Here is a 23,725-nt window from a genome sequence, read left to right as displayed (position 1 = left end):
TATCAACTTTGTTAACACTCAACTTATATTGTAAGGTAAGTATCAATATTTCATGTTCACCTAAATCTGTAGCATCATAATAAAAAAAACAAATTTATCACTGAACTTAAATTAAGAACAGAACTTAATATTGCCTTTCTAGCTGTCTCCATCTCCATCAAGCACCGGCGGACCTTAACCAAGGTTCCCCCAAAGTCGCATTCGTTAGTGAATGAATGAATCACAGCCAGTGGAATTGGCCTACCCATTGAGTCTGTGGCACACTCACCCAGGGTAAGGGTCGACCATTATTAATTCATCTAACTTGAGGTCTTGTGTCACAGTATGCTATCTTGGAGATAGGCTTGTGAATTTTATTGTAACGACCCTCAGACATATAATATATATATAGATCATCGGTACACGTTACTAAAAATACAACTGTGATTGCCTGGCACATATCTGCAGTAACGGATACGTTTACACAATTGACACATTTTTACGATTGCCATGGTACATTTGATGCAGAATTAAAGCAGAAAATGTTTTTGTCCCAATTCTTGAAACAGTATTGAATGATATTTAAGTTGGTTGTAGTATTGCCCACCATTCAGCTGAATGTTTCCCATGACACATTTCAGAAATTGGCCTCAATATACATTTTGTCACCATGATGTCAGCTTTGCACAGAAAATAAAACAGCTTGTGCACATAATATTGCTTAAAATTACCAGAAAATATTTCAATAACAATTTACCAAGCATGTGTGGGTGTTAATCGGATTATTGCGATCGGATCGAGTCACAAATCCGAAATGACCAAATCCTGAAGACAAAAACAATGATAGATTTTTGAATGATATTTTGTATAAGAACACGATTTCAGTTCACAAAATCTTTAAAATCGACTTTCAAGCATCAATTGGATTTAGTGTGATAGCATTTATAAATCGTGGCCAATGTTTTACAATTTGAATCTGAAATATGAGATATTACTTTGACAATTTTAACTTGATGTACATACATGTCAGCTGACAAAAGTGCCAATCAAATATTATAATAAATTTATGTTATCTGGTCTAATTAAAGCATTATTTACCATCGTCATAATGGTTCATGTAACGTCGTGCTGAAATAAACATTTGTCTGTCTCCTAAAGTTTTTTTCACAAAATCCCTCAGCCAATCATAGTTTTCGAATAGGGAACCTTTTATGGAAAACAATCTAATTAAAATGGCCCGCGTCTTTGAAAATTGAGTCTTATACCTGCACCGTCAGTGGCGAGTCGACATGTACCCATGTACGCAGGGGAACAGTTTGTGCAAAAGAAGTCGAACGCATTGGTTTTCCCGAAAAGTGTTATCTACAGATTTCGGGGCAAATATTGCCAATCGCAAAAGCTTGAGATTACCAAAACTAAAAAAAATACACCCGCAAATAAAAAATTAAACTTAATTAAATTTAAATAAGTATTTGAAAAATAAATAAAACGGTTTACAATATTATCATTTTATTTGTACCAAGGTTAATGTGTCAATTGATAATCGATACTGACTATAGTGACAATATTCACACATTTTAAAGTCGGTTCATTTCTCACAATTTAAACAGGTTCAAGAGAAACATACATGCGCGAATGAATGATGAAAAGTACGAATGAAATGATGACATGCACGAACGAAATGATGACATGCACGAATGGAATGATGACATGCACGAATGAAATGATGACATGCACGAATGGAATGATGACATGCACGAATGGAATGATGACATGCACGAATGAAATGATGACATGCACGAATGGAATGATGACATGCACGAATGAAATGATGACAAGTATGAATGAAACGATGACTTGCACGAATGAAATGATGTCATGTACGAATGAAACGATGACATGCACGAATGAAATGATGACATGCACGAATGAAATGATGACATGCACGAATGGAATGATGTCATGCACGAATGGAATGATGACATGCACGAATGAAATGATTTCAAGTACGAATGAAATGATGACAAGTACGAATGAAATGATGACATGTACGAATAAAATGATGACATGTACGAATAAAATGATGTCTTGTACGAATGAAATGATGACATGCACGGATGGAATGATGACATGCACGAATGGAATGATGACATGCACGAATGGAATGATGACATGCACGAATGAAATGATGACATGTACGAATGAAATGATGACAAGTACGAATGAAATGATGAAATGTACGAATGAAATGATTATAGGCACGAATAACATGATGACATACATGAATAAAATGATGACATGATGAAATGGTGGCATCAAATGATTAAATATACGAATGAAATAATGACATGCACGAATGAAATGGTGGCATGTACGAATTAAATGGTGACATGCACGAATGAAAGGATGACATCAAATGATTAAATATACGAATGAAACGGTTACATGCACGAATGAAATGAAATATGAAATGATGAATTTATAAATGAAATGATGACATGCAAAAATGAAATGATGAGATGCTCGAACGAAATGATGACATACATGAATGAAATGATGACATGCACGAATGAAATTATGACATGCAAGAATAAAATGTGCGAATGGTGAAATACATGAATAAAATGAGGACATGCACTAATTAAATGGTGATATACACGAATGAATTGATTACATGCATGAATGAAATGATGACATGCACAAATTAAATGAAGAAATGTGCTAATTAAATAACATGCACGAACGAAATGATGACATGCACGATCGAAATGGTGACATGCACGAATTAAATGACTGACTGACTGACTGACTGAATGTGCGAATGAAATGACTGATACAAATGAAATGATGACATGCATTAATGAAATGTAATATGCACGAATAAAATGATGATACGAATGAAATGATGACAAGTACAAATGCAATGATGTCATGTACGAAAAAACATGTGTGAACGAAATGATGAAATATACGAATGAAATGATTATAAGCACGAATGAAATGATGACATACATGAATGAAATGATGACATGCAAGAAAGAATTGGTGACATGCATGAATGAAATGATGATATGCATAAATGAAATCTGACATGTACGAATGAAATGAAGAAATGTGCAAATGAAATGACATGCACAGACGAAATGGTGACATGCAATAATGAAATGATAATAAGCACGAATAAAATGATGACATGTACGATCGAAATGATGATAAGTACGAATGAAATGAAAAAAAGTGCGAACGAAATGATGAAATATACGAATGAAATGATTATAGGCACGAATAACATGATGACATAAATGAATAAAATGATGACATGCACGAATTAAACAGTGACATAATGAATGAAATGATGAAATCAAATGATTAAATATACGAATGAAATGATGAATGCATAAATGAAATGGTGACATCAAATTATTAAATATACGAATACAATTATGACATACATGAATGAAATGATGATATGCACGAATGAAATGATGACATGCATGAATGAAATGATGACATGCACGAATGAAATGATGACATACATGAATAAAATGATGACATGCACGAATTAAATGATGACATGCACGAGCGAAATGATGACATGCACGAACGAAATGGTGACATGCACGAATTAAATGATGTCATGTACGAACGAAATTATGACATGCACGAATTAAATGGTGAAATACATGAATGAAATGATGACATGCACGAATGAAATGATGACATGTACGAATGAAATGATAGAAATGATTACAAGTACGATTGAAATTAAAAAAATGTGCCAACGAAATGAAATAATTATAGGCACGAATGAAATGGTGACATACATGAATGAAACGATGACATGTACTCATGAAATGATTACACGCATGAATTAAATGATGACAAGCACGAATGAAATGTAACATGTACGAATTTAATGAAGAAATGTGCGAATGAAATGATGACATGCACCAATGAAATGATGACATGTACGAATGAAATGGTGACATGTACGAATATATTCGTACACTTTTTTTGATTATTATTATTCATACGTCATTTTTGTTGTTCTCTGTGGGGTGGTTAAAACCCACAGGCTATCTAGTCATAGTCGGTCGAATCGAAGTCACTACTTGCCCGGACAACGTTCACGCACATGACTATTATGTATGTAAACTGTTATCACATTTAAACATTATCTTCAAAGTGTTATAACCTGCATATATAAATTGAAGCTATGTAAGAAAGTACTTGTCAATTTTGTAGGAGTTACAGTTACGTTTGTTTGTAACAGATTGAATCAATCTAACTATAGTTGTTTCATTTACAGGCAGACATTCACGTGTAACAGTTACACTGCACTTTGCATTAAGCTGCCGATATTATCTATCACGTCTATCAAATAAACTCTTTGACTATACCATCGGAGCTCTTGAAAAACATACAATGCTGAAGCACAATAACGGATTCACGAGTGCATTATTTCGTTTAAAAAAACTGAACCTGAATCCTTCAGAGACACGCCTGAAAAGATGTATTTCTACAATGGAACTGATATTATTAGGCATTGGTGGTATTCTCGGCTCTGGTGTATATGTACTCACTGGTAGCGTTGCCAAGGACATTGCCGGGCCAGCTGTTACAATTTCGTACATGATCGCATGTTTTCCGACACTTCTAGCTGCAATTTGTTTTGCGGAATTCAGCGTTAGGATTCCTCAGACAGGATCGGCATATATATACACGTATGTGACAATAGGAGAAGTGTGGGCATTCGTTGTAGGGTGGATTTTCACTCTAGATATATGTGTTGGAAATGCGGCATCAGTACGCACCATTAGTGGTTACATAGACGAGCTGATTGGATCTAAAATACGAAACTTTACACTTGAGTACATAGCTGGTGGACCAATTAACCACCCTCCGTTTTCACAATATCCCGATTTGTGTGCATTATTTGTGGTGATCATGATAACAATCATATTAGCCATGGGGATCAGCATTTCCGTGAAAATTACCTCCTTATTTACCTGTGTTAGTCTCTGTGTTATGTTGTTTATTTCATGTATGGGCTTTTATCTTTCGGATATAAAGAATTGGAAGACAGAGGGTGGATTTGCACCTTACGGATTTTCTGGAATTATATCTGGAGCGGTATCGTGTGTTTACTCCTACACAGGCTTCGATGTAATTACCACAGCTAGTGAAGAAACCAGGAATCCAACTAAAAGTGTACCGATAGCTATATGTGTATCCCTTGTAGTTGTAATGCTGGTATATGTAACGGTTTCTGTTACGTTAACACTCATGGTACCATACTACGATATTCAACCAGATGCATCATTTGCGGCTGTTTTTCAACAACACGGATTTGTTTGGGCGAAATACACTGTAGGAATTGGTGCTGTGTGTGGAGTTGGTATTTCAGTATTTATAAATACAATTTGTATTTCCAGGATTATTTATGTGATGGCTGTGGATGGTCTTCTTTTCCCTGCTTTGGCCAGAATTGAACAGTGTAACCAAGTCCCAGTAGCTGCAACAGTGACGTGCAGTGCTTTCAGCGCAATGCTAGCTGTTTTCTTAGACACGGATTTTCTAGTGAAATGTAAATCAGTCGGTTGTCTAGCGGGCTATATAATTACATCAGCGTGTGTATTAATTCTACGGTATCGACCTATAAGAAACAACGACTCTATAACTGAGAATGGTTCTATAGCTGCAGCACATGAAGACAACGCTTTGCTGGGACAAACCACTTCATCCAGCACTGCGGCCGATAGAGCACTCAACTACGTGCTTTCTGTTGGTGTTTTTAAACATATTACACACGGTAAGCTTCCTGGATTGGCTATTCTTCTGATGACGATATTTATGTTGACTTTATCAGCTGTTATCAACTTCGGCACCGATTCTTGGAACCCTTGGGCCATATGTATTGCAATTGTATTGGGATTGGCTGTGATTATCTGCTTCACTGTAATATCTATGCACAAACAAGAAGGAACACGACTCAAATTCCAGGTAGGTTCACGAAATACTACGACCTAGGTTTTAACCAAATGTAATCTGTTTCAATTATAGTGACGAACAATGTAGTGTAGTTTACAATGATTTACGTGTTGCATAGACACACCACTATCACTTTTGTGATTTCTCTAAAGTGAAATATGGGGACACATCCCTTAGAATAGTTAACTCTAAAAAAGTTCTCTGTTCTTTCAAAACCCTCTTTTACAAAAGATTGGCCATTTCGTTTTGTATTCATTAACTGTCAGTAATCCATCGGAGATTGATTTGTAAAATTCATCAGTGGTGTGCTCGTTTTCATTTGTATATAACGCGCTACCAAGGCATGCACTTTTTTTAGTTTAACATCATGTCTTTTTGTTGTATTTCTGTTACGTCATTTGACTATATGCGTCTGCCTTGGAGTGAATATATGTATCATATCATAATATCAACTAGTTCGTTCCAATGAAATATCATATATGGACATGGTTGAAATAAAATAACTTATATTTAGTATGTCTGTGCCAAAAAAAATAAACCACAAGATAATTACAAAAGACAACTTTAAACTGAAGTTATCGTAATACATTGTCAGTAATCTAAACTTCACGAAGCTTTGATATATATATATGTATATATATATATATATATATATATATATATATATATATATATATATATATATATATATATATATATATATATATATATATATATATATATATATATATATATATATATATATATATATATATATATATATATATATATATTCGGTAAAACAATCGTCACCGGTGATACAGGTAACCCGTTACAACCATGACAGTCCATATGTACCAATCCTTGTTTGCCCGATCATTTTGTTCATGAGACAAACATTTTTCTTATTTTTTTTGCAAAATAGGGTTGTAGCGAAATTAAAATTAAAATACCTTTTTTTCTGACTGATCGTTTTTGTCTAGGTGCCGTTTGTTCCACTTGTACCAACTCTGAGTATATTATCTAATTCGTTTTTAATGATGAAAACCCCTTTTGTGGTATGGGTACAATTTATTAGTTGGATTTGCGTAGGTGAGTACTGCCGATATGAGAATTACACTTGTATAGCCCACATGGAATCTATGACGTTGAAGTTGATCCGAATATCACTGCTATACAGACGAATGATTATATCTTATCTAATGTTATTGATTGTAATAATATCTAGTGTTGATATTTATCAATACGACGCGTTATCATTTTCCTCTAGGTTTGATTATATATTTTGCGTATGGTATAAGACATAGCAATGAGGCGCGAAGCTGTGACAGGCAAACTGCCACCAACGTCAGATATTGTACCATACCCTACATATCAGTAACTACTACAGAACACTCTTTGGAGATGCAGACAAATATGGAGGAACATTAACATGCATATACGTCGTTATTATCAGAACCAATCTTATGAAATATAGTCTAATGAAATGTAGTTGCAGTTACATTATGTATTTTGTTATGTATTATTCTGTCACTAATTGTGTAAGATATAGACATTTTTAGACATTTTATAGGTTTAATATTAAATATGTTACATTTTCATGAATGTTCAGCAGTGATATCGAGATGATAACGCATCAGAAACTAATAATACTTGGTGATATGGCAAAGCACAAGACAAGATTGTTTCATTCATTATGGAAAAAATAAAGAAAATTACATTAAAACAAAACAAAAAACTTAAAAACAATAATGTTGATAATAATATGAGGTTATTACGAGGATACTTCCGAAGTATGCACAAAGTCAGTACAGCGCGGGAATGGCGACGCCCAAAACGTTTAGGACAGAATCAGCGAACTTGTGACAGACATGTTTTTTTATTATTAGAATATTATTAATTTAACTGCTTACTGAACGCAAGGCATTGCCTACTGCAAATACAAAACAAATCAATGGAGAAAACACATAGTTTCTTTGATATTGGCACATAACCCCACCGTAACTGGCTTCATTTTAGGGATAAAATGTCAATAGTCGTGGTCACATTATGTGTCCATGATTTTTACTATACAATATAACTACACGGAAAAAACAACCAACAAGTTAAATATACGCTTACACACGTGTCCTCGTGTCATTGGCAAATGATCAGGTTCACATGCGTATGTTTGGCATAGAACAACAAGGGATAATAGCTATGGCCTTCTCATTTTTGAGACAGAGGTTATTTTAAAACCTAAACTGTGGCTCTGGGGTGGATACGAATGTTGATGCCGAACGCAACTGATGCGAATTGGCATACTTTTAAATTACATGTATTTGAAATCAAATTTGCAGAAATAATCCTCTAAAATACATTCTTAAACAACTATATGGTTATACATGTATTATATTATGGTTTACATTGGTGGACATTTTTAGATAATAAATACACATTTTAAAATGCGACGTTGCTTGTTATGTGACTATTTTTGTGATGTGAAACCCCTCAACGTAAATACAAATACAAATAAATGTTAATAGTTGGAATACTGTTTTGATTGGCATGTTCGACTGAGAGTTTTAGTGCGTGTAAGCATAACAGTCTTCAAATAAACCCAACACACATCTGCTGGTTTCTCTGGGATTCAAAACTTCATGTGTTTCGTGTGATATTTAGAAGGAGAAGTTAAAAGAGTGATATTGCATGTCTGATTGTATATGTAGCGGACGACACGACATTAGGGGTAAAAATACTAACGTGTTTTCTGGTACACAAATCAAAGTAGATAAAAACACTGATATTTAAAAATTCAGAACCAAACATATTTATTCACGTGTGGCACAGTGAATGTTGTCTGGATGGATCTTATGACGTAATGCGGGTGATACAAGCGAAAGGCCAATATACAAATAGGTGTACAAACTACAACCATTTCCTTTTCGGATGCAAATCTTGGTGTTTCTGTGTTTCTACTCATATTCCAATAATGAAAGTGAATAAATTGTACTATAAATCTACATCAAATATCAACAAATGGAAGAAGGAATGAAAGTACGAATACAACTGTATTAAAAATAATCAAACTAAAGTATAACAATTTCGTTGATGACACGGGTCATGGAAAGGAGGTCAATAAGTTTATTTCTTAGGTAACAAGCCTAACAACCATTCAGATATTGTGGTTCGTGCGTAATCCGTGTTGATTTGAGGCACAAATTGAGACGAAGGTGGTATTTCAGCTTGTGCTTAGTGAGTGTATCTTCACTGCTTTCCATTGCAATATCTGGCGGATAAGCAAACGATAGCCGACAGCAATGACCTCAATTGCCTTATCTGTTTTCAACCATCGACGTGTTCTTAACACTTGAGACAATTCTGCTCGTGTTTCATTTTTAGCAGCGACTGTTTTTATTTCGTCCAGTGCCATTGCATCGGGTACTGCGTTACAACAAATATGGATGTGTGATTTGCTTTGTTCTAGGACTATATAATATTTTAAATCTGTATGGTTTTCTGTGGAGGCATATTTGCTCATTTGTTGCAGTAGGTTTGCAATGAGATTTGTGGAAGATTCCTTGCACGAATGTCTATTTTGTAACCACGACAAAAGGTGTTTCATATACATATATAGTTGAGAATACACCCCCCCCACTCTGTTTGACTATAACAGCTTCCGGCTTCAGTTTACGTTTGCTATTATATTCATCTAATTATCTTATTGTATTGTGTGTTAATGTGGTACCCAAATAGAACATGAATCTGCGATGATATTTCAACACTTACTAGCAATTTTAGAATTTTAGTATATAAAAACACCTTTGTTGTGAAGAGTTCTATTTCCATGGCGCACCCCTTTGAGTACGTTTTCGCACTCGTGATGATATGGTAGCAACGTTTAGTATATATAAGTTTCGCAGTATATTGTAAAATACCAAGGCACTTGCATTTCATTTTGTGGTTCATTAATTTCTAGCAAAACTGACACTTTCTTATAATCTGTGATCTCTCGCGCATTGAAATCACACTTCTATTTATTGGCAATGACATTATATTATTTCAACCTCAGGAGAACAACTTTCAGGTTGTTGTAATAGTCAATCTAACACAAATATTTTTGAGAGACAGTTCTAGCACCTGTATACCCTGTAACGTGCCAGCAACCGCCTTCTGGAAGATTTCTGGTGCTGAGCTTATACCAATCTGTATTGTTTTGTAGTGATATAAACCCGAGTGTAATAAACGTGGTCAGAGTCAGAGTCCATTTTTTTTGGTGATATCGATTGTTAAGATCTATTTACTGAACACTAAAGCTCAAATGGGCTCACACATAAATATTCAATAGACCATTTTCCGTACACTGCGAGAATCACGCGTTATGCGTGAATTCGAACGTAAAAACAGGACAAACAAAGGTCATAGCGTCGTAGTCACGTCAAACATTGCGTGGGATTCGACAAACGCGAACGTATTTTGGGGGACATTTCCATGCTTAATAATGTGCTGTCCACATTTGATGATTAGGCAATTTCGATTAAGTAAGGGTATTCGGAAGCAATATTCCTCTGTCGAAGATCGGCCGGTCGGTGTGAGCTACGAAATAAGGAAATTCAAGTTCAAAATCAAATTGTTCGATTTTTGCGGCAGACGTTCGACGCGCGTCTTTCATGCATCTCGCGAGATCACGCAATTGTACGGAAAATCACCTATTGTCGGTATATGGTGGCGTTCTCTTCCTAGTAGTATGAACAGCTCTCATGTCTTCGTAGATTACTTTATTCTTTGAAAGAACTACATCAAGAAAAAACTATGATGTAGTACCTTTAGCTCTTTCAATTATGTTTTTCTAGTTTATCCAGTTATTGATCATCTTGTTCACGCAGATTTCTTCTTTCGCAGTTGTTCAATGCCAATGAACTAATACGAGTATTTACTAACAAATAACTCAGCCACGGAAGATGGTGTAGCGGATGACACGACATTGGTGGTAATACGTAATAAACACAGATTGACTATTGCGTCAAAACCAAGAATATTACTAACGGATCGTTTGACTATGCAGAAATCCACAATGTTGGACTGATTTTTCACACAGAATGAACTAATGATCTTATTTCACCTCGTATTGGAAATAAATTCGAGTTATAAGCAAATATTTTGTTTGCAGCAAAACGTATATAAATTGTTGATTAGTGTGTTTTTTTCATTTAGTATATTCATACCTGCTCCGGAATCAATCAAACATGTTAGCAATTTTCCACAATTTCAGTACGTCGATGTACATTACTAGAAATAAGGAACGCAGTTACAAGGTACAAGTTTCCATGGTTCGCAGATTGTCCATCTATATCATGCCTTTTTCCCCCAGCAATATTTACTCTTCTTGTTATTTTACTTGCTTACTACAGATATTGGCAAAATGTATTTTCATTCTGTCACTTCATAATTGTTTTATTTTTAGCTGGTCACTAATCAGTATGCGGAAATCAACCACCACATTTCTTACTACTTTCACCCCTGACTTTGTCCAATTGATTATAACTTCTCCTTTTGTCTTTTTTAAATTTTAAATGCACGGCCGTCACCCAGAAGTGCTTGGAATATCAAGCCATCTAACTTGTAGTGCTCTTTGTCTCAGTCTTGTCGACGAACACGGTAAAGCAGTTTGAGAGTTTATTTCTTCAGTCTCATCATGGAATTCACAGGTCTGTGAAAATTGTCGAAGAAGGATACAATAGCTGGTTAGAAAATCGTCAGGTTTCTGTGCTGTACTTCGGGAAATATACACCTCATACGATTTATCACTCTTGGATAGTACCTATTTATTATGGTGATTGTCTGTGGATAATCGTCATGATCGTGATTTTGAAATATCAGTGACTTTTTACCCAACTGTATATAGCGCGAATTCTTTTTCTTTTCTCGTCTTGGATATCATGTGCAATAAAATATACCTTCAACAGTTTCACGCACGTTGTCCATCCCATCCTCGTCGCCATGTTGTAGGATCTCAAGTAGATTAATATTTCAATATTCAGAACAGAGAGTGTATTTATTTGCCTTCGTCACAGTGAACGTCGTCGATATAAAACTCCTGACGTAATACTTGTGATGCAGTTTAAAGGTGAATACGCAAACACGTGTACACTACTACAAGTGGTGCATATTATTTTCTGTATGCACAACCACGTGACTTTTATTAGTATGGATGTTTGTCAGTACATTACTTAATACATCATGAAATGTGGTATAAATTTCACACAAGAAAAGTCGTCTCACTGCATTATTTCTATTCAGCTTTATTGCATCACCACGTGGTCCACGTTTGATCTGATACCGCCATAGTCACGTGATCTTCTCGCGCGATTTGTTAACTGAATCTATTACGAGATTTTTCTGTGTTGGTGTAGCACAACAGAAGTGTGTTTCGATTGTATTGAAATCAATCTTTACCGGTATACCAGCTACACGGTAATCGTACGCCGTCTCTGCTTTATGTCTGTTCATTCTTTCCTACATTGATACATCATCGTAAGTTACCTCATAAATTCGAATCAAAAGTCTCACAGCACTGTACAAGTTCTCGAAAACGTTGAAATAGTTTCATCTCGTTTTTTGTTTGTACACGATGTATCAATGTTGTTGTGTTTTGATGTACCAGTGTCTTCTAGTTCCACTACATCTTCTGGGTCATCGACATTCTCGAATCGTATAGTTGGTATAGGTAGTTCTATTGGCTGTATAACATTGGAACCTCTGTGCCGCAACTGAATACGGAAAAAATATTTTAAAGTTGCATACACACTTTGAAATGATAATATTGTTTCAATTCCGAGTTATACAACTAAATTACGACTTTCGAAAAGAGCCCAACAATTTTACCATATTTGTGTTTGTTATTGTTTATTGGTTAAGTATTGGACATTTCTTATATTGTGATTTCGGAACTATGTTAGAGCACTATTCATAACAGAAAAGCAAATATGACACGGTATAAGGTAATAATTGTCCAATGTTGTTTAGAGTTTTGGTGATTATTTTAAAGACTTACGCCTACAAGCTTATAGTGTGGATGTTTCACTACATATTACAACACATTTAAAAAAGAAGCGAAGATGATCGTCAAACTTGCGCTCAATCGCATGTCTGTCCTCCAGCTGAGGAAGTAAAAACTCATTCACCTAAATAACCGACAGATCAGACAATGTTTGACTATTTAACACTAATTAGAAGCTTATCAAATGTACTGCCGGTAAAACAATAAGGATTTGTCGTAAAAGCAGTGACGTCATTTCATCATCACTGGGCGGCGATTAGTGTGACTTCTTATTACATTTGAAGTTATTATAAACGTCAACCACAATTACATAATCATTAGTTACAATGTTTATTGCTTTCTTAGAGTCAGTGTGTGTTATGTTTGAACACTACTTTATTTTGGCTCAATTAGATTAAAATATAAAAGGTATCACTATCCGATTGTCGAAGTGCGCCGATTAAAAACGCTGGGTGAAATGTAGTATTCGCTTTTGTTGACACTATCAAACTGTTTTTTCATCCCCGACAATCTGTTTAGTCAAATGTCGGTTTACAAATAGCTAACCACAAATGTTTTTTGAGTTTGTTGTTTCTACCCATAGTGCAACTAACATTGTATATCCCAACTACAATATAATGCATCCCAATCATCCAATGGTGTCACTTTAAAGCGGGGGAGTCGTCACCTGCCATGACATGGCTATAGTGTGTCATTGTTTACAAACAAGCGTCTACCCATGAGTCTTTGCGTTTTTAGCGGCGCTTGGGACTCAATTCCCGCGCATGCCCATGTGACGACCCTCCCGCTTAACTAATAAACAATGAACAAATAATGATAATTTCATATTTTGTAATCAAAAACGATACTCACAGTTAGTGGGGTATTGTAGGCGATTACAATTTTTGGTTTACCCTGAAATAATAGATAAGAGGTAACAATTGATGAAAAGAGCGAATGTATGAACTGGTAAGTAAAATACAATTTATATAATAAAAAATACAGCGCCCGCTCGAGCCCTTCAAGAACTATGGTAATACATTGTAATGGTTTCAAATTGTCTAGAATATTTTGGTATTAACCTTTTTCCCTTTAATTTGTCCCTTTATTATCTCAATGATCTTCTCCATACCGATATCCGGGAAAGCTTGATGCATGGTTTGCGCAGCTTCCAATGCAGTGACGTCATAGGACACGTTTTCGGTAGGATCGTAATTCTGTAAACATAATTGGTATCATATGACTTTTAATAAAAATTGCGCAAAACTAAAAAACCCGACGCTTGTAATTTCTATCTCAACTACAATTATATTCAGACGACGTCAAATTCAAATCTACTCTGTATATCATTACTTAACGATGCTGAATGAATCACGTGACATTAAAACAGCTCAAATACAATGCAATGTCCTTCGTGCCTTATTTCATCAACAATAAATACAGATAGATGGCGTTGTAACGTCACCTGAAAAACCGTGTCCACTTCAGCACCATTTTCTATGAGCAATTTGGCAATCTGTGTTTGCTCTAGTGTTATAGCAGTAATCAGGACAGAATGCTGTCTACCACTTTTACTATCCTGAAGTATAGAATATCCGAAAGCATAGAATAACAGTCAGTTAGTACAAAGTCGGTTCATTAGGCTTAATGTTCATACGTTTTTGTTTTAAAAAGGGTACAACCACGTATGTACATCAACCTTTTCCAGTCGAAAATATTAATAAAAGACACATTTCATGAAATTTAATGTTAATTATTAGAATTTCCTAACAACCATAAACACACATCTTGTAACAATTTTTTTTCGAGTTAAAGTACGAGACACGTAAATATGTCTTCTCTAGTAATCAATAGTGAATTATTCAAAAAATGGCCAAAAAGACAATCTTATGATCTACTTCATAGAGAACAACCTTCAAAAGGTCTTGCTGAAATAAGTACAGATATGAATATTAACAACAGTTTATAATCGTTTGAGCGACGCAAAATAGAACAGAAACTAACTTCTTTTTGTTTACTGCTATTGGTTGTTTGAAACGCCTGCTAAGATCGTATGCACATTTCGAAATTTAGTCAAGGTGCTAGTCCACCTGGCCGACAAAAAGCATGACAATCCTGACTTTCTTTGCATGTAATTGCTTTATGCAAATTTGTCATTATCACATTTACTTAATATGGCGAGAGATGTGCTTCTGCCAAACCTGTGCGTACGTTTCCTTGAATCAAATCACAATTGCTACATGGCACTGTCAACGAAAATACATGAAATACAACGGAAATAATTGACCTCAAACATAAATGAAGTTAAATATGTCAACCGTACTCTTTCAACTGTGTTCACATCTACGCCATGGCTGATTAATAATCTAACTGACTCTTCATCGGATTCCCGAATCGCATCAAGTAACACCTGCAAAAAATAACACATGTAAAATTTTGGTGTTTACATTCGTACCTTGTCCCACTTGTTTTATTGTATTACCCGGTATTATCCTGATAGATACTTGTAGAATGTTGAATCGTCACACATTTCTTTGTGTTGAGTTTGTAACGCAATTGCAATTCTGTCTGATACATGCTAACTGAACACATGAATTATAAATTTCTATAAATAAAAAAAAAAACCCGCAAAATCATAACTTATATTTTTACTGCAGTTTAAATAATTACGCCACTGAAAATATAATGGAATATATATTTTTACTACCGATATGCAAATGAGCAAAACAAAATATATAATGCCGTCTTCTATGCTCATATAGTGTTCCACTGGATACAAATGCAACAGATCTGTTTCAGAACCGTAAACCTATAAGTTTACGATAATTATAAAGTGCCGGGCGACCGGTATTGCACTATTAATATGCAAAGTATTATGTCATTCAATAACTGATATGCAAATTACATAAGCCAGATAGTTCTGAATATTCATGTTTAACATTTGATAGCGATACTAAAATACACTTAAAGAAAGTTGACATGTCGATATGAAATAAATATCTGTAAATCCTAGTGTATTGTTTTTATTTTGACAAGCTTTGAATTTTGTTATTTTTGCTGCATTTCAGGCGGGCATGTTCGTCGCTAACGCTGAGACAAACACGGTGAACCAGCGCGCATATGTCAACATTTACAAACAAACACATTTATTAACAATGAATAAACTAAGTAGGTCATTTACCATGCATGAAATTTTAAGTTGCCATGGTTAATGGCGATTCAAAAAGTCTTGAACATATGTTAACAACATGACCCAATGTCCTGGCTCTGACTTTTGTGAGTGATGGGAGATATATGTTCACCTGTGGGGGGGGGGGTAATCTTCGATCGTGCTACATGATCCATAGCATCACTGGTGAAAATCAGTTCCATAGCAAACAGACGTCATGGCGAGGTCACGAAATTATTTTGATTTATCAGTGTAAAACACGATAATGACGATAGTTGAGCAAAACTGATGTAATATATTCAGCTTTCATGCTGTGTCAGAAACAGAGCAAAAGCCCTTAGTGTCACAACACTTTCCTCGAAAACCTTTCAAAACCATGAGTAATCTACTATACGGGTGAGATAAATCTTCTTAATTACACCAATTCGATGACAAGCACGTGTAATCAGTCTTCGCTTTGCCACACATGCGACATTCAGTATATAACACTCAATATACCTATTTACAATACAATACTCGATACGTATTATGTACCCTCCAAGGGGTTTTTATCATCATTTGTTATAAGTCTTGTTATCCGCGAAGGAATATAACACTGCATATAACGAGTTAGCAACTACTGTCAGTGGATCACTATATAGCACCCATTGGTATTTTAGTTGTACTGCTTTTACGAGATCGTAACATTCAATAGTCATGTTATTTGTCAATTTGTTTGCCATCGATTGTGTTGTCAGAATCGGTAAGAGCCAATAGTGTTACAATTTTCCATCATTTAAACATATAGACATATGACTAAAAATTATTTAATAGAACTTGTTTGAAACCACACCAAATCATGTACTTTATTAAAGCCCGTAACTCTCACTGACTCCAATCGACGTTATGTTAGATGGATTTTTATGTTACGTGACTGCTAAATAAATAACTTTTTTTAATTGACGATTCGAACGAGAAGTGTGAAATTAATAACAGATATCACAATTGTATTTTTGAAAAATGTAGAATACATTATGATAAACTTACAGAAATTTTGCATAACCATTTTTAAATACGTAAATATTTAAAATACGTAAATTTAACAATAATTCCGAAGTATGACTTATATATTCCAAATCTACAAACTTTAAAAAACACGTGAAAACATCTGTACGCATTTTATTGATCAATTGATGTCAGATTGAAAACAAAGATATATACTATTTTGCATATCAACAGGTGGCTAGTGGAGTTGCCGTATTGATTTTTAAAATGATCAAGCAATATTCTATAACCAATGAAATGACGTCAAGTTAAATGAAGATAATTGGTAAGCATCTGAAGATAAAATTATTAATTCTTGTCTGTTTCATATAGTAATTATTTAAATACGTACTGATATGACAGATATGTTGTTTTTCTCGTACAATAATTAGATATACCTATACGAATTCCATAAAAAACACCTTTGTCACACGCAACGTAATATTACCGTAATTGGTATAGTACAGGTGTGATGGTTCAAATACCAAAATGGCAACAGTAACAAAAAGATGATAAAATACAAACACGGAGCCAACAGATGAGGTTTCAACTGGTACTGGTATTATTATACTCTGCAAACATCAAGTACAATAACGCGGTAGAACTCCACTACTCCAATAACTAGATACTTAAACTCCAATACAATTCAATGAGATCTTCGATCTGATCTCAGTGCTGAACAACTCCTCTATATATACCCGCACTGTCTATAAATAGACCATTACATCAGCATACATAATGAGTCTTGAACTTACTACAAATTTCTAGAATGTTCCATTACCTTCTATTGCCTTCTACAGTGTCATATTACCTATTCAACCAGCTTCAAAAAATTCCACCCAGACACAGTACGGTTCTAGAACATTCTCAGTCACACGGAAGTGGTAAACAAGTCGTATGCGACAACCTTCATATGCCAAAAAACTACTATATAATTAAAGCTGTAACTAAACAGCATGTAGATAAACAGTACTTATTATAGTGTTTGCACACGTGTTTCCTTCGGAACATGTACAAATAAATAACACAGAATTATTTATGTTGTATGGGGGCGATTCAGAAACCGGTGTTCCTTGTGTTACTTACGTGTATATACTGGTTTGACCTAATTCCATGTCTTTTTATAATTTTTTTAGAACATACTAGAAGCGTACAAGTATGTCAATGATTTTGATTTGTTTAATGATGGAATTGATTATTTATGAACTATTTAAATTGTTTTCACTTTTTAAGGTACCGCATCTGGAAGTGGGCGAACAGAGCGCCTTAACACTATTCAGTGATTTAGTACTTTTTCACTATTACTATAAAAAACTCAAACTATTTAAGTTATGGTCCCGCAAACAGTATTCGCATGCTTAGATTTAAAATGAACTGGCGTTGTCATGTAATTCATAAAAAAGGAATTTAATAAGCCACCCTCTACACAATAAGAACAGATAGCCTTGATAGAGTTGAACGACAGCCTGGCATCAAAAGCGATCAGATTTAACATCGTAAATTGATTGCAGGATAAAGTAGAGACATCTACATTGTAATAGACTAATACAGAGCAAGCGTTTCCAGAGAAACTCGATAATGATCCAATAAGGAAGTTATGCCATAATGCACAGACCTGCCTTTTAAAGATGAGAAGTCACAGGGGGGAATGTCAAGAGAAAGCTTTTATGATGGGTAATTGATAATATATATCTGGTCATCGTGCAGGGAGCGGATTGCTTTGTCAGTAGAGTGATGGACTGACAAAGAGAGGTTTAAATTGTTTTTGTACTTGTAAATGTACATGGACTTGGTTCACATTAGGCCAAAAAAAACCTCAAGTCGAAAAATTTAAAAATTGTGTCGGTCGGTCGGATTTCTTTTTAAATTCGTGAAAACTAAGGGTATCGTAAATAGCCAAGGTATATGGACTTCATAGTATTCGGAACATGTCAGAGAAATACAGATCAACCCGAGGTTCAAAGTCGCCATTTACGGGGACTCTGCGGATCAAACAACAGTCCGGATTCCTTAATTTTTAGAGGAAACACTTTTTTACTGCTTAAAATGGTGAGTTTTTAATATTTGGGCCTATTAAAAGAAAAAAAAACGAAAAAAAAAACGCGACCCGATATTTTATATTTTTGCCCTTAGTGAGGTATAACTTAGCAATCTGGTAATCGTAACTTTCTGTATTATGGTTACTGTCCGTCCATACGTCTGCACAAGTAATTAGCATAAATAATTTGTGAACCGATTTGAATGTTTCATGTGCTTACTAGTTTAGTTTACCTTACCAAATGTGAACGACTTAAAATGTTTGATCACTCTATATGCTCCATATGTTATATTTTGACATAACTGCAAATATTTCATAAAAAAACAGCATTGCATAATGTGTTGACACTGTGCATATCGAAGTTTTGCATACAAGTCTCAACACTCCATACAAGAATTCGATAGGCTGAAAATACCGAGAATGTTCTTTTTCTTATTTACGCGTGTGCTATATAATATGAGGTTATTACGAGAATACCTCAATGTATGCACGAAGACAGTACAACTGGAGTATCGACCGACGCGCGCGGAGGTCGATGTGCGGCGTACTGTCCGAGTGGAGTGATACTTTAAGGTATTCTCGTAATAACCTTGTGACTATACATCTTTTCCTTCCAGGGATGTACCATGGGAATACCGAAATCCAAAACGTTTCGAACAGAATCAGCGAACTTCTTTGTATGGAGTCCGGTCAAACTCTGGTGGCAGCCATGTTTGTTTTTATTATTATAGGACGCTTACGCGCGTAATCATTCCATATTTGGAATTCGCATTTCCTAATATGGTACTATGATAATACACCGTAAAATGCCGCAAAATCACGGCACGCTGTAACTTATGGCGTTACGGTGACATATGTATAATAATTGAAAATAAATCGACATGCAATGTTATATCTAATATCATTAACATACATGCAGACTTACCACATTCAAACTAAGCTCACCTGTGATGGTACATCAAGCGGTAAATTTTTAGGTGGTATCTTTTTTGGGGTTCTTCCCTGAAAGGAAATGTAGTACATAAGTGCATTTGTTACTCAATCAATGCACTGCAGAGAATTTGATTTAGGTACAATGCAATGAATCCCAGACACTTCGCATACGATTATGACCGTAAAACATATCAACCAATGATTTTACCATGGTTGTATATATTCTTGCGACACATAAATATTTAGACCACATTCATGTAACTTAATCACATCTAAGTCATTGGAACCACGGCTAAACTTTGCTGTACATGAACATAAGACATAATCTTATTCCATAATTACGTCTCATTTGAAATAATGAAGTGTTTGTGATACAATCAACGCATTTATTATTTTCTTCGGTCGAGAGTATAATATATATGTGTCTTAATTGTAAACAACATGAGTCTGAGAAATGTTATTATAATAAAGTAACTTGGGAGGTTTAGAGATGAATGACGTAATTTTTAAAACTTGTTTACTCGTTATCGTGCACATTATATTATCTATAATGTTTTGATTTCAAGTGTAAGCTTGGCATTCTCAAATCGTGAGAAGCACGGACTCATACCAGCCTGATTATTGCGATTTGCATTGGACGTGAAAAACATGTGAATCTATTCAAATACGTTCTCATCGTCCGATGAGAAAATTGGAAAGTGAACATTAGTTGACCGCATCTCATTGATACTTAAAGGACAGATTCAAGGCCGTTAACTACCGTTACTGAGTTTTAAGGTGTTTTGTCCGCAGCAAAGTGTGTGTGTGTGTGTGTGTGTTGGTAAAATGTACGTGTATTACTATTTTTTGTGTAAAGAAGAACAGTGGGCCAACTACCGAATGAAATCGCACCTGATTTTTCTACGCATCATAGTATATTCAACCACAAATCACCAGCTTTGTGTATTCAGTGGAATGGCAATGCATCCACACAGCTCGTTCGTTCGTTGATTCAAATCATTGGTGTTCCATACGCACACAAATATCATCGCGGATTTATTACAGGTAGTTACACCAATCTTTGACTCGTTATTGTTTTTTTTAAACAATACACTTTAATCCGGTAAGCTTCCTCAAACCCGATTGTTATCGTACAACTACTCGTACGTTAACATACACCCCACTCTCGCCACTTTAAATAGTGGAATGTACGAAAGTTGGGTTTCAAGTTCGCGTGATATGTTGTTCGGTTTGATTACAGCGCTGCAGGCTCGTTGGAAGTCCTTGCATGACGTGCATCATTATAGGCCCACGTTTATCCAAAGCTACTTCACATTTGCAGAGTTCACCGAAAGAACGTCGAACGTTTATCTGCGAAAACTCAGTGTTTTATCAAATTAATACTTAGAGGATTGTCCTAGATGACTTATAACAATCAACTACGAACAAGGACGACAAAATGGCAGACAATTATGACATAATCTGACATAAATGAAACTAGCAAATGGTCTATTGTGAGGTGTAGTATATTTCAAAATGTCCGATTTACCAGTTAATCGTGTCTATGTTCTGGTTATGTATGACCAGCTAACAGTTCCAGTTTGCCGTAATACAAGTCGGAAATGTTACTAGCTGTCGTATGTGACGTGACATTCAAAGGGCGGTGGTCGTCGCTCTGCGCATGTGCGACATTTGAGTTGATGACCATTGATTTTCCAACAATCCAATGCGTTCTTCTAAAGTAAATCATAAATATAAGGTTTGACCTAAGCGCGACTTGCACTAATAAACGCCGGTTACTCCTCGATACCTTCCAATCACCTAAAAAACCTAATTAAAGCTTGCTAACGTCTCAGTTTGTACTCGTTGAGTCTATGTTTGTGGTCTATGTCGCCATTTTTGTTTATATGAGACCCATATATCTCGCGCATGCGTGGCGCGACGACTACCGCCCTTTAATTTGTATTGTATTGCATTAAACATAACGTTGCCACACAATTACATACCTTATATGATTTAAGTCGTTCTTCTATAACATACAGCAGTTCTCCCATAGAGGGAGTAGGTTCTTCGTCATACATCAACTTTGCCGTGGTCCACGCCGTCATTTCATAAATACATAAGTTATCATCATCGTAATTCTGAAAAAAATGGAATCGGGGGGGGGGGGGTTTGTTTGTTTTCACATTTTTTGCGCACCATGTGTTTGTCGGTATATAGTACGCTGTAAATATGTGGCCAATCACCACTTACGCACTGTCATTTTCTGCACTTGTCTCACCCGAAAAGGTACTACAAAAAATGAAATGCCCAACATGTTACACTAAAACTGGGAAGAATAAACGATGTAATTACGTATAAAACTGGGGCAGAAACATAAACACTAATTGCAGTCAAAGAGATTTAGTTCCTAACATCTCCGTTCATCTTGCTTTCTGGTGAATATTTCATAGGATTTCTGACGAACGGATTTAATTCTCAGCGCATAACAGCCATAGTATGCACATAAATGTATCATAAAATCTAATACTTTGGCAACTGCATTTTCTAACGCAAATTATGAATATTTATTCTAATCAATCAATCAATCAATCAATCAACCAATCAATCAATCAATCAATCAATCAATCAATCAATCAATCAATCAACCAACATTTCATTCAGTTTTAGGGCGTAACACGTTTTATTAAACTGGTTAATATAGCAGAGTAACTTGAGCATATCTGTGTTAACTGGCAGGGACTGGTAAACATATTCGAATAAGCAAAAGAGTCATATGCAAATCTGCTTTGTGTAGCGATGATAAGTTGCGCGTATCGAATTACTAGTATTAAGAGTTCGAACTAGCCTGGAAGGATGACATGTTCTATGTTCACCTGAACGCAGTTGTAATGGATGTTATGAATTTAAGGTAGAGATGCAGTTTACCTGACATGTATTTTAATTAGTTAATTAGGAAACCAAATGATCTCTCTTGTTCACAAAACTATATATTTTCGGAAAGCTTATTGTATGAGTTTTAAAATTTTGTTAGTAATTTTTTAACGGACACTTTAGTTTGAAATATGCACAAATATGTGCTTTTTTGATTAAAAGTGATTTTAAAAAAATAGCTTTTAAACAATGCTTCTGCTTCCTGTCAAAAATTGGTTTATGGGTACATCTGTTTACTATGAAGAAAGTGCCGTCTTGAAAACTGTCTACCAGTTGTCAATTTTGCAGGGCAGCAGCTCAAATTTCACTACTTCAAGTTTACGCATAAATTGACACCCAGGCTAGTTGTCTGTACAATTGTTGTAACACTGTTCAACCAAAAACAATGCCCCGACATTGTCAATCATTTGTGAAAATTTCAAAACAAGAGGTCAAAGCGTCTAGGACCTTTTTTTTAAAGTTCTAGGATGTGCACTAAAATGAAGCTGAGATAATTGCTAATTTGCATAACAATTCACTCAGTAAGAAGTTTGCTAATGCTCATAATTAAAATGGCTGTAACAGTTCCAAATTTAAATGTATTATCGTTTTGTAAAAAGTTAAATATAGTGCATAATATGGAGATCCTGTCATTTCTTTGTTTTCACCATGTTTCCTTTTTATTATTTATGTACAGCCTTGC

At 35.1% G+C, this 23,725-nt stretch overlaps 2 protein-coding genes across 2 annotated transcripts in view; one reads left to right on the top strand and one right to left on the bottom strand.

Annotated features, from left to right (window-relative positions):
* The first annotated feature begins 4,503 nt into the window (after positions 1-4,503).
* LOC100369043 (cationic amino acid transporter 4-like) lies at positions 4,504-7,380 on the top strand. Its single transcript, XM_085495030.1, has 3 exons — positions 4,504-5,982; positions 6,933-7,041; positions 7,220-7,380. Exons 1-3 carry the CDS (start codon positions 4,504-4,506, stop codon positions 7,378-7,380), a joined length of 1,749 nt encoding a protein of 582 aa, XP_085351156.1.
* A 4,830-nt stretch (positions 7,381-12,210) lies between these two features.
* LOC102808875 (uncharacterized) overlaps positions 12,211-23,725 on the bottom strand; it is a 34,994-nt gene continuing 23,479 nt past the window's right edge. The window contains exons 4-10 of the mRNA XM_085494866.1: positions 22,116-22,250; positions 20,143-20,199; positions 15,291-15,377; positions 14,433-14,546; positions 14,050-14,184; positions 13,841-13,882; positions 12,211-12,698 (exon numbers count right to left, since the gene is read on the bottom strand). Coding sequence (XP_085350992.1) covers positions 12,495-12,698; positions 13,841-13,882; positions 14,050-14,184; positions 14,433-14,546; positions 15,291-15,377; positions 20,143-20,199; positions 22,116-22,250 — 774 coding nt within the window. The 3' untranslated portion in view covers positions 12,211-12,494. The remainder of the gene's footprint in view (positions 12,699-13,840; positions 13,883-14,049; positions 14,185-14,432; positions 14,547-15,290; positions 15,378-20,142; positions 20,200-22,115; positions 22,251-23,725) is intronic.

This window comes from Saccoglossus kowalevskii, chromosome 21 (genome assembly GCF_978046115.1).
Source record: "Saccoglossus kowalevskii chromosome 21, keSacKowa6.1, whole genome shotgun sequence".
Classification (NCBI taxonomy): domain Eukaryota; kingdom Metazoa; phylum Hemichordata; class Enteropneusta; family Harrimaniidae; genus Saccoglossus; species Saccoglossus kowalevskii.
The sequence above is the reverse complement of the archived record's forward strand: the minus strand, read 5'-3'. Positions and strand labels throughout refer to the sequence as shown.

Bases quoted from the DNA above. Each gene is read 5' to 3' on its own strand.
- LOC100369043 (XM_085495030.1), top strand. From the start codon at position 4,504: ATGGAACTGATATTATTAGGCATTGGTGGTATTCTCGGCTCTGGTGTA. The intron at 5,983-6,932 runs GTAGGTTCACGA...GTTTTTGTCTAG, and splicing joins GAACACGACTCAAATTCCAG to GTGCCGTTTGTTCCACTTGT. The intron at 7,042-7,219 runs GTGAGTACTGCC...ATTTTCCTCTAG, and splicing joins TATTAGTTGGATTTGCGTAG to GTTTGATTATATATTTTGCG.